Here is a 12111-nt window from a genome sequence, read left to right on the forward strand (position 1 = left end):
TCTTCAGACGTTAACCTGCTGGATTAATCTCTCTCTCTTAAATTTTCTTTCATCCATTGTGTTGCTTTGGTTTTTGTCCTACATTCTGGGACATTTCCTTGATATTATTTCCCAGACCTTCTGTGAATGTGTTTTTAATTTCAGCAACTTCTTTTCCATTTCGAAGGAGTCTTTCTTTTCTCTGATTGCAGCTGTATTGTGACCTCTAGTTCTTGTTTCACTCGTGTTCTATCTTCTTGGTTTTGTTAAAAAATATCTTTTTTCCCAGAAAGTCTCTTTTATTTCCAAAATTCCAAGATCGCTCTATTTGTTTCTTTAAGTCACGTTGCAGGTCCCCTTAACTTTTCCGAGAAGGTTATCCCTTCCTAGTTAAGGGAAAAGGTAGTCAATATGGGTTTCTCTTCTATTGTATAAGCAAGGCTATTTTCTAGCTAGGGCTCTCCCCCGTGAGAAAATTCTGATAAGAAATTTAGTGTAGACGTGAGGGAGGTGGCAACAGACAGATAATGAGTCGACCAAATAAGAGAATGAGAAGGCTTTGTTCTATTGTATCAAATGCCTTAGAACAAGTCGGATTGTTCTCTACATGGTACAGCTGCATGTACCCTATGTGGGTGGAAAAGGTAGAGAAATAGAGGTTCTGACGGGTGCTGATGTCCTGCGTGCAGAACTTTGAGTAATTTCCACTTTCTCAGCTCTGTTCCCCACCGTCACCCTCCACAGTGCCCAACAGACACAGTCCAGGGTATGTCTTGGTTCCCAAAGACAGACGGGTGAATAGCAACCTGGCATCATCCAACCTCCCTCCTACCTAGGTCTCTGCAAGGACAGGGGGCATCCCATACTTTTTTAACAAATACGATTTTATTGATTTTTTAGATAGAGAGGGAGAGGAATAGATAGAAACAAACATCAATTGGCTGCCTCCTACATGCCCCCTACTGGGGATCGAGCTTGCAACCTGGGCATATACACTCTGACCGGGAATCAAACTGGGACCTCTTGGTCCATGAGACCACGCTCAACCACTGACCCACACCGGTCAGGCACATCATATACTTTTTATATCAATCAGGCCTTATCCCATGCTAGTCCTAGCAGCTGATATTTACTGAATACTTACCATGTACCAAGCATTCCAAAAAATAAACTTTATGAAGTAGGTGCTATTATTATCCTCATCTTATAGGTGAGGAAACTGAGGCTACAGAGCAGTGAATTAACTTCAATATTACAGTCAGGAAGTGGCAGACCTGAGATTCAAATCCAGATGGTCTGAGTCCAGTACTTCTATTTGGAACTGCTCTGTTATATTCCCAGCCTTGCCCTAGCTTGTCTTGGCCACTGACTATTCTGGAGACGGTAAGTCTCATGCCTGTGGGACCCCTAATTTTTATGGGACCCTAAAGAAGTCCCTCGTGTCTCAAGGTTAAAGTCAGAGCCAGCAAGGACCAGGATTGTGACCTAACCCCACCAGCCCCTCTCTTATATCTGCTACCTTTTTAAGGTGATCAGTGTGAAGTGACCTTTCTCTGGCCTCAGTCACTGGGCTCCTGTGGATGTTTATAGGAAAGAAAAACCCCACCCTGAGCCAACATAGCAAACAGACAGACCCAGCACTCTAGCATGTTTAGTTTCCATTCATCTTACAGCTGGATGAGGGGAAAAAGGGAGGCATGGACTGGCCCCTCTCCAGGCAAGATGCCAGCCCCAGCTCTTGGACAATCCTGACTTGTGTGGGCCTCAATGCTACATTCAGAGACTTCTCCACCCTTCAGGATAGTCCCTCCCTCTCAAGAGAAGGGATACCTGGAGGTTTAAAAGAGCAAGAGTTTGGACATTGGGCTCAGACCTTCTGGACGTGAACAACAGACCCAGGCCAGAGGTGGCATCATGTCTGGGTGGAGGTGCCTCATCTGTGTCAGCCTTTTTCTGACTTTTCTCCTTGAACTGACATACCAGGGACCTCCTGACCCCCCCTCATCAAGCACAAAGGTCAGTTTGGGGATAAGGGAACCAAGCTTTGGGATTTGTGAGAAAATTAGCTCCTTGGGGGGTGGGGATAGGAGAAGGTTATTCAATCTGTTTCCTTGAACCCACAATTGATCACCTAGGACCAGAGAAAATAGTATTTGTTGAACATATGTCAGATGTTGCATTAGGAACCTTAGAGTTATGATTTCATTTAGTCCTGACAGCTTCCCAGGGGCATAGGCTTGACTAATCCCATCACATAGACAAGAAAACACGGGCTCAGAGGTTAGGACACAGGAAGTGGCAGAACCAGAATTTGAACCGAGGTCCATGTGATCCCAAATGCCCTCATTTCCCACTGCTGCATACTGATAATAAAGTAGGTGTGCGTTATGTGTGGGCATATGGAGAGACCTTGGCTTCAGGAAAGATGAGGATGAAGATTAGTATCTTACTTGCTGTGTGACCTCAGTCTCTGGGTCCAGTTAACACATCCATAAAATGTGGACAATAATAGTAGCTAGCTCATAGAGCCAATGTGGGGATTAAATAAGACTATGGCTGCCAAATGCTCATTATGCTTCAGTTGTATGATTGCACTTAGTGTGATTCTTTACACCTGAGCTCTTAAAGAGGAAGATTAGATAGATAGATAGATAGATAGATAGATAGATAGATAGATAGATAGATGATAGATAGATAGATAGACAGATAGATAGATAGATAATATGTTGATAAATATATAATCACATTGCTTTGAACAGAGTATGGCTCAATGAATGACAGCTGCTCTGTGTGTATAAATACGTACATATGTATATTAAATCCTCACCTGAGGATGTGTTTTTATTGGTTTTTAGAGCAGCAGGGGGTGGAGGGTGGGGAGTGGGGGGGCGGGGAGAGGTGTCAATCGGTTGCCTCCCATATGCTCCTTGACCAGGGATCAAACTGGCAACCTAGGTATGTGCCCTGGCTGGGAATTGATCCCGCAACCTTTTGGTGTACAGAACGATGTTCCAACAACTGAGCCTCCCAGCCAGGGCTGCTCTGTTATATTATAAAGCTTTGCTACTCAAAGTAAAATCTGTGGACCAGCAACAACATTAGCATCACCCGGAAGCTTATTAGGAAGTTAGAATCCCACACCAAAAAATTGCTGAATGGGAATCTACATATTCCCAAAACCTCCATGAGATTTATGTGTGCATTAAAGTTGAAGACACATTATTCAAAGGCCCCTTGATTTGTGATCTTCTGTGAGTCTTTGGTTCTGAGACTTGGTAAAGCTCACTGATCCACAAAATGGAGGACAAAGGTTGTTTTTCCCCTCTAGAACTCAGTTTCTAGGGCCTATCCAGGAGTCCTGGGTTCCAAAATACTAGTCTATGAGCCCAAGGATAGAATCTATGTAACCCACCTTCCTGCCTTCTCTCCCAGCTGTTGATGACGAGTTATTCCATGCGATCTACTGTGGTTTCCCGCTATGCCCACACTTTGGTCACCTCTGTCCTGTTCAATCCACATGATGAGGCCCATGAAGCCATTTTTGACCTGGATCTGCCTCGCCTGGCCTTTATCTCCAATTTTACTATGTAAGTCTGCTTCCGGCTCACCGCTTCACTCGTTCGTGCGTACATTCATTCATTCTTTGTTTTTTAGCAGAGCACAGTGATGAAGAGCATGCACTCTGAGGTCAGACTTCTTGAGTTTGAATCCTGGCTCTGCCAGCTATGGGACTCAGGACAAGTCACTTCTCAATTTTACACATTGGTAAAATGGAGATAAAATTAGAACCTACCTACAAGGATGAAATGAGTTCATATATGTGAAAATACATGCCAAAAGCAATGCTCGGCACAGGATAAGTCCTTGATAATATCAGCTTACTTTAAAAAAAAATTATATATATATAATTGATTTTTACAGAGAGGAAGGGAGAGAGATAGAGAGCTAGAAATGTCGATGAGAGAGAAACACCGACCAGCTGCCTCTTGCACACCCCCTACCGGGGATGTGCCCGCAACCAATGTACATGCCCCTGACCGGAATCGAACCCGGGACCTTTCAGTCCGCAGACCGACGCTCTACCACTGAGCCAAACCGGTTTCGGCAGCTTACTTATTTTTTAACAAACACTGATATTGACTAATTCACACTGCACTGGGTACTACGGAAAGAGGAAATGAATTGCACGTGGTCCCTGCTCCCAAAGAGTCCATGGTCTAACGGGGGACATGAAAAAGGAAAGAGATCATGTTAATAAAGTTGTGGAAACAAAGAGAAGTGAATATAGGATGGTAGGAATGGTGAGGGCTATCAGGACACAGTGGCCAGTTCCCCATCCCTAGACACTCAGAGAAAGCCTCACAGAGATGACACCTAAACTGCAGCTCTGTAAGAGGCAGGAGCAGCAGTCTCTATTTTATAATTGGAGAAACTGAGGCACAGGTTTCGGGGTGGGGATGAAAGGGATAAAGTTAGAAGCTTGAAATATGAGATGTTCACCAGGCAAGCAGGGTTAGGGTAGTGCTGGGGAAGGTGGACGAAAGGGGAGCAAATAACTGTTCCCTCATTAGGGGGACTGCAGTGACCTCAGTGTCACTGGAGTGTAGGGCACAAGCTGGGGAAGAGAGAGGTCAGAAGTGAGACTGGAGAGGTAAGAAAGACTAGGTGGCGGAGGGCTTCCCATGCCAGACCAAGTATCTACCTACCATCACTCGATTGCCTCAGTCTTGTGTTTGGACACCCATTAGGAAAAACTGGACCATGTACTCCCCAAATATGTACCTAATAATTCACAGATTTCACACATAGACTACTGAGCAAATGTATTAGATACATTACAAAGCATATGTGAAAACGTAAAGGGTGAGAAAGAGAAATCCTATAAGCAGAGTGTTACTCCTTTCCCACACCCTCATCATTCCTCCCAGCACCCCATGGAGCGTGAGCTCCTCACTATAGACATAACCGTGGCCCATAATGAGGAGACCTGGTGAAGTTTTAAGCAAGGAGTGATGGTAATGAAGTGGGGGGTGGACTGGTGGGACCAGCCCGGCAGCAGGGAGCTCAGTTATGGACCTGGGACAGCATGAGGGATGCTGAGGGCTGGAGATGTGCCTCGGCTGTGGAACTGGAGAGACCGTAACAGGGAAGAAGCAGCATGATGTATATGGGTGATAAGTAAACTGGTTTCAGCTTGTCTGGCCCAGTGGATGACAGTGCCCTCCTTGAGATGGTGAGCATGGGAGGAGGAGCAGGTAAGGGGAGACTTGGGATGGGAGGGTCATTAACCCATATAGCACCTTAGTGTGAGTAAGAAAAGGGTGCTTGGCTTTGGGGAGAGGGACTCAGATTTGGCAGATGAGTGAGGCTGGCACAGGCAGAGTTTCAGCCCTTGCTCAGACTCCCTCCCAGCAGCGGGGGAAGGGCGATTGTGCAGTAAATAGCCTGTGAGCCTCAACAGCAGGCCTGGAGTCTTGGCTTTGTCATCAGGAACCTCCTGGTCTTAATGGGCCGATGGCACTACCCTGAAGAGAGGACAGGTTGGTTGGAGGAGGTAAGAGGTATGCTCCTGGCATAGACTTCAGGGGAGAGGTATGGAGTAGTCAAGGAGGGCTTCCTGGAAGCAGGATTTTCCTATGGGTAAGAGAAGGGACCAGAATCAATCACTGCATGTGAAGGACCCGGGGGGGAAGGGGGGTACCAAAGGCAAACAAGCATGAAGTATGGGGGCTAACCAGAAAGCTTGTTGGCCAAATGATGCAAAGGGCCAAGCACTCAGACAGAATTTGGACTTTTGCTTCAATAGAAAAAGAAGGAAAAAAAAACACCAGGAGAAAAAAAAAATTTAAACTAAGCAAAGCAGGCTGGAGGAAATGTTCTTGGGCAGACTTTGTGGAAAGTATGCTGGCTGGAGGCAACAGACACACACAGAGACCCCAGTGTGTTGCTGCCAGACCAGCTCCACCCTACACCCCCACACCCCCCAGGAGACTTTGGGGCAGAGCCAGTTTGACCCACCCCCACACTAGCCCAACCACTAGTCTGTTTCAGCTGCCTAGAAACACTTCCTGCCTGAGTGGTCTCTTCTGCAGTCTGCCTGTCCTCCTCAAGTATCCCCAGAAGCTGCTGCTTTGGTCATATAACTTTATCCCTTTCATCCCCACCCCGAAACCTGTGCCTCAGTTTCTCCAATTATAAAATAGAGACTGCTGCTCCTGCCTCTTACAGAGTTGCAGTCATGTTCTCTAGGACACTGAGCTATCTATCACTCCTCAAAGGCTAGCTCTGACCCAACCCTTCACTTAAAAAAAAAAAAAAAACTTATACTGCATACCCACTATGGCTGGTTTTTTTGTTTGTTTGTTTGTTTTGTTTTGTTTTGTTTTAATATATTTTATTGATATTTTACAGAGAGGAAGAGAGAAAGATAGAGAGTAGAAACATCGATGAGAGAGAATCATCGATCAGCTGCCTCTTGCACACCCCCTTACTGGGGATGTGCCCGCAACCAAGGTACATGCCCTTGACTGGAATCGAACCCGGGGCCTTTCAGTCCGCAGGCCGACCCTCTACCGCTGAGCCAAACGGGTTTCGGCAATATGAGTTTCTTGAGTCTGGTGTTCAAAGCCCTTTATTCTCTAGGCCCACCCAACCACTCCAAACTTCTCTCCGCACCTCCTTTCCTTGCCCCTCTGCTCCAGCCAAATCTGACTAACTACTTGCTATTCCCTGAAACCCCCTCTGTGTTTTCCTGCTGTTTGTCTGGAATTCCCATCCCACAAATAATTGTTGAGTATCTGTTGTGTGCCAGGCCATATTCTAGAGTCTAGACACTGGGATACGGCAGCCAATAAGAAAGATGAAAACCCTGCCCTCAGGAAGCCCACAGCCCAGTGGAGAAAAGACAGAAGGAAAACATAAACAAGGGACCCTAAATCACTTTGTGGATGAGAAGTGCTGTGAAGAAGTAGAAAGTAGATCAAGGGAACTAGAATGTGAGAGGGAAGATGTTACTTTAGAGCAGCCGAAGCTGTCTCTCTGAGAAAATGGCATTTGAGCAAAGAACTGAAAGAAGTGAGGGTATGTATAAGACTTGCAAAGATCTGGAGGAAGAGTGTTGCAAACAAAGGGAACGGCCATTGCAAAGACTCTGAGACACGAGTGTGCTGAACAAATTCAAGAAACAGCCAAGAGGCCAGTGTGGCTGGTGTCCAATGAATGAGGGAAGTGGAGGAGGAGACGGGGTTAAAGAAGTGGCAGTGAGCCAGACTGTATAGGGCACTGGGAGCCCTGGTGAGTAGTTTGGCTTTTACTCTGAGTTGAGATGGGGCCTCAGAGTTCTGGGGGGGGGGGGAATGGTGGTGGGGGGTGTGGAGACACTGACTTGGGATTTAACAAGATATATCTTACTGGTGTGAAAAGAACAGATAATAAGGAGGCAATGCTTTAAAGAGGGGGCCCAGTTAGGAAGCTATCACACTTATCTGAGCAAAAGATGTTGGTAGTTTGGACAAGGGTAGCAATTGTAGGAGTGCTGGGAAGTAGATTGTGAATGTATCTAAAGATAGAGCCCAAATTCCCTGATGGATTAGATGTGGAGTGTGAGAGGAAGAAGGGAGGCGAGCATAACTCTAAGATTTTCGGCTGAACAACTACTTCCTGAGATAAGGAAAACCAGGGCAGGAGCAGACTGGGGAGGTGGAGGAGATACCAGCAACTCAGTTTTGAGTGTTAAGCTTTAGGTGCCTATTGGACATTCTAGTGGAGATACCAAGTAAGCAATTAGATATAGAGGTCTGAAGTTCAGGGGATAGGTACACACTTGAGATGCATAGATTTAGGAGTAACCTCTCTATAAATGATATTTAAAGCCACGGGACTAGGTGAACTCACCTAGAAAGTGACTGTAGAAAGAAGAGTAGAAGGAAAGGGAAGGGGAGAGGAGGGGAGGGGAAGGAGAAGAAGGGAAAAGAGGAAGAGAAGGAGCCAGCAATGGAGACTCAGAAGGCAAGGCCAATGAGGATTATTTATCCAAATCCGCCCCGTCTTTCAGGCCCAACACCAAGGCCACATCCTCAGGACACTTTCTTGAAGACTTGAGCAAAAATGCTCTCTCCCTTCTTTGAAGTCCTTTACACTTTATTACCTTCTCAGAGCGATGGGAAAAACAGGGGTAAACAATTCCATTAGTATCCCATCAGTCTCTGAGCCAGATGCCTTTGCAGGAATTTGCATTCTGCTTTCACAATTTTTACCACGTGTACCACCTATCATATTATGTGCTTAATATATTTTCTTTAGATATAATTTTTATTCTAAGCAACAATATTTATGAACTCATGGGTTCAACATGCTACTTATATGTTCAATACACATTACAGTAAGAACATAGCAACTGTAATGAAAATGTTCGGTTATGTCCCACCTAAAATTATTTTACGTGCCAAAACATGGAACTCATTCAACACTTTGGGAAACATAAAGTCCTAGCATCAGGCCCATCATATGCCAACTGTTTCTATTTCCCCATATGACAAATAGAGATAATGATAACTGCCTAACCTGCTTTTATCTCCCTCTCTTCTCTTTTCTCTTGTTCCTGCTCTCACCCTGGCTTTATGGTACTCTTCTGCCCCTTTTCTCTTGCCCCATCCTCCATCCTTCTCCTTCTCCTTCTCCTTCTCCTTCTCCTTCTCCTTCCCCTTTCCCTCTTCTTCTTCTTCTCCTTCCCCTTTCCCTTATCCTCCTCCTCCTCCTCCTTCCCTTCCTCCTCCTCCTCCTCTTTCTTCTCCTCCTCCTTCTCCTCCTCCTCCTCCTCCTCCTCCTCCTCCTCCTCCTCCTCCTCCTCCTCCTCCTCCTTCTTCTTCTTCTTCTTCTTCTTCTTCTTCTTCTTCTTCTTCTTCTTCTGTCTCTTTCTCTCTCTGTCTCTGACCATTTATTTTTATTTCTCTGTCTCTTTCTGGCCTTCCTCTTTCCTGCTCCATCAGGACCATCAACAATAAAGTCTACATTGCAGAAATCAAAGAAAAGCACCAGGCAAAGAAAATCTATGAGGAAGCCCATCAGCAGGGAAAGACAGCTGCTCATGTAGGCATCAGGTAAGGCTCCATCCAATCTGAAGCATGGCAAGTACATCTTAGCTGCATGACCCGGGGCTTACACATGTTCTCTCTGGGTCTCAGTCTCTACTTTGGTAAAGTGGGGCCAATGATCTCTACGCATGAAGATAGCGTGAGTTCCTTTGGCCTGTAAAAGAGTAGGTGCTCAATAAATGGGAGTTTACTTCTCCATTTCCACTTTCCTCCTGCCAGCAGGATGTGGCTTGTTTAAGAATTGGCACCTTCCGGTAAGGTTGTGTTCAAGTGAGATTTTGTGTTCCTTCAATGTTTCCTCCCAGCTTCCAAAAGAATTTCACCAAGCACGTAAATGTTACGTTTGACCACTGCAAATTGACACAAGCTGAGTCTAAAGCACAGGAGATGGGTGGGTGTGAGGGGCTGTGGGAAGGGGAAGAGGCATCCTGTGTAAATTGAAAACTCTTTTGGCAAAACAAATCATTAGCCCCTTATTGTTCTAGCCTAGATTCAGAATTTCACTGCCAGAGTTTCCTTATAATAGGATTCCTCTGATAGATTTTCTAAGGAAGAATATTGAGTAGGGTGAATGAAGGAGAGAGACAGATTAATGAGTGGATGACTAACTGTGGGCAAGAGACTTAGTAAAACTAGAAGCCTTGTCAGGTCTGCTGGGGCCGGGGCGGGGATGGGCAGAACTAGGTCATCTAATAGCTCCCCTCCCCCTCGTGACATCCCATCCCCTTCCCACCCTCCTCCCTTTCATGCCCAGGGACCGGGAATCAGAAAAGTTCCGAATCTCCACCAGCCTGGCAGCAGGCACAGAGGTGACTTTTTCCCTGGCCTATGAGGAACTGCTGCAGCGGCACCAGGGCCAATACCAGCTGGTGGTGAGCCTGAGGCCTGGCCAATTGGTGACAAAGCTAAGTATAGAGGTCACAGTGTCAGAAAGGACGGGCATTGGCTATGTTCACGTACCACCTCTGAGGACCAGCCGCCTGCGCACCAACACCCACACAAGTATGTGGGCAGAACTACGGGTCAGCCATGAGACTGGCCTTCCCTGAATGGGAATATTCCCCTTCTCCGTGGGCTTCCTTCTAGTGCCTCTTCTGCTCTGCACTCACACTGGAAAAAAAAAAAGTGAAGAAAACATGTCAGTAGTGAAAGATTTGAGGGTTAAAAACTTGGCCTGAACCTTGTGAGCTATGTGAAAGAGCAAGTCCAACCACTTCCCAGAGTTCTGATTTTCCTCATGAAAAAATACAGATTAGGGGAGGGTTAGCTGGGTGGGCTCAATGAAATCATGTGTTAACAATGCTGAGGGTTGTGGAAGCCAAATCTTGCTTTGCTGTGGGATTAGGGCTGAGAAGGGAAGGGCAGTGGGAGGAGAGCACACACTGCAGGCTGTCCTTGAGGATGTGGTCTCAGGCGATGCGGGCCTTAGATGTCCTGGCTGCCAGCCTGGCTGTAAGTTGCAGCTAGGGGTGTGTGAAGGCCAGACTGGCGACATCAGAACCCCCATGTTAGGGGTACAGATTCTGGGACCCCACCTCTGGAGTCTGATTCAGTAGGTTGGGGAGGGGCCCAAGAACCTGTTTCTGCCCAGTTGGCAGGTGAACTTGCAGTCTGCCCAGGTGGGAGAACCACTGGCCTGGCCCACCCACCTCCTCTGAGAGATGAGTGGACAGGCACAGAGAAATCACCGGGGTTGTGGCCACCCTCACCAAGCTCCTCAGCTGGGAGCTCCTACCTACTGTGCCCCTGAGAACCCAGAGCGACAGTGTGGTACACAGGAGGAGAGACAGACACACAGACATGAGCTCCAATCCCAGCTCTGACCTTCCCCTAAGGTGGGGCGCAGGCAAATCCCTCGAGTGCTCTGCTTCCCTTTTCCATCTGCACCATGAAGAGATGCCACCTGTGGCCCAGGACCAGGGGAGAGGTGATAAGCTCCTCCCTGCAAAGCCCTGCAGCCAGGAAGGAAGGCTTGATGAAAATGGCAATCCTTAGAATGATTGAGCAATTACTAAGATGCAAAGATGGCTCCCAATGCTTGACATAAGTCTCTTTTCATCCCCACAAGCACCGTCTATGAAATGGGAGCTACGATCCTGGGGAGACTGAGGCTGAGAGAGTGGGAATGAGTTTCCAGGGCCCAAGGCAGCCTCTGAGCCTTGGAGCCTGCCCTCTTACCCCCCAGGCTAAAAATGGCAGCTCCCTCCCCCTGCTCCACAAAGGTTAAAACAGAGGGTAGAGCCAGTCCTGTGGGGATAAAGGCAGAACAAAGACCTCTGGAAAGAAGGAAGTCGGGAATGTATGTGAGCAGGGGCCTCAGAGAGTATGGGGCCTCAGTTTGCCCCTCAACTTCCGGACAGCTGGAGCAGAAAAGGGGGAGCAGGTGGCAGAATTCCCAAGTTTTCATTTTCTGGAAAGAAGAGGCACAGACACAGTCTAAGAGGACAGTTGTCTTGGGCTGAAATTCCAGAGGAGTTGATCTTATGGCCAGCTCAGCAAACATCCGGGCCGGCCCAGAGAGTCCTCTGTTTCCATGAGGCGCGAACAGCCTATTCACACACACATGTGATTCTGAGAGGCAGAGGGCAGAGGGGGCAGAAAACACATGAAATGCTATCCCAGAGGAGAACCCTGATGGACTGCAGTTTCCCACAGCCGTGAGGGGCACAGGAGAAACCCAGGCCCTGTCTGTGCGTCTGTCTCTCCACAACACACGGCACAGGCCTCTCTGGCAGGAGGGCCAGGCTGCTGGTCTACCTGGGACAGGACACGAGGCCTCAGGATGGATGGCGGTGAGCCAGGGCAAAGGTGTGCATGAGGGCCCGCCTCCCGGAGCCTGGGAGTGAGGGAGGGCTGGGTCAGCCAGCCGGGGCAGGCTTGCTGGCAGAGGAGAGCAGGCAGAGCTGGCTCTGGGATGTGCAGAGGAAGGAGTGTGGCACTGGGGCAGGTGGAATGGCATTGCAGGCAGGAGGGCAGCAGGTGGTGCAGGGCTTCCCTCTCACCCTCCCCAGCTATTGTTCCTTTGGCTGTGCCCTGGCTT

At 47.7% G+C, this 12111-nt stretch overlaps 1 protein-coding gene across 1 annotated transcript in view; it reads left to right on the top strand.

Annotated features, from left to right (window-relative positions):
* The first annotated feature begins 1893 nt into the window (after window positions 1-1893).
* Window positions 1894-12111, top strand: part of ITIH6 (inter-alpha-trypsin inhibitor heavy chain family member 6) — a 28526-nt gene continuing 18308 nt past the window's right edge. The window contains exons 1-4 of the mRNA XM_036415816.1: window positions 1894-1995; window positions 3412-3566; window positions 8967-9077; window positions 9826-10073. Coding sequence (XP_036271709.1) covers window positions 1894-1995; window positions 3412-3566; window positions 8967-9077; window positions 9826-10073 — 616 coding nt within the window. The remainder of the gene's footprint in view (window positions 1996-3411; window positions 3567-8966; window positions 9078-9825; window positions 10074-12111) is intronic.

The sequence above is a fragment of the Pipistrellus kuhlii genome, unplaced genomic scaffold (genome assembly GCF_014108245.1).
Source record: "Pipistrellus kuhlii isolate mPipKuh1 unplaced genomic scaffold, mPipKuh1.p scaffold_m20_p_51, whole genome shotgun sequence".
Classification (NCBI taxonomy): domain Eukaryota; kingdom Metazoa; phylum Chordata; class Mammalia; order Chiroptera; family Vespertilionidae; genus Pipistrellus; species Pipistrellus kuhlii.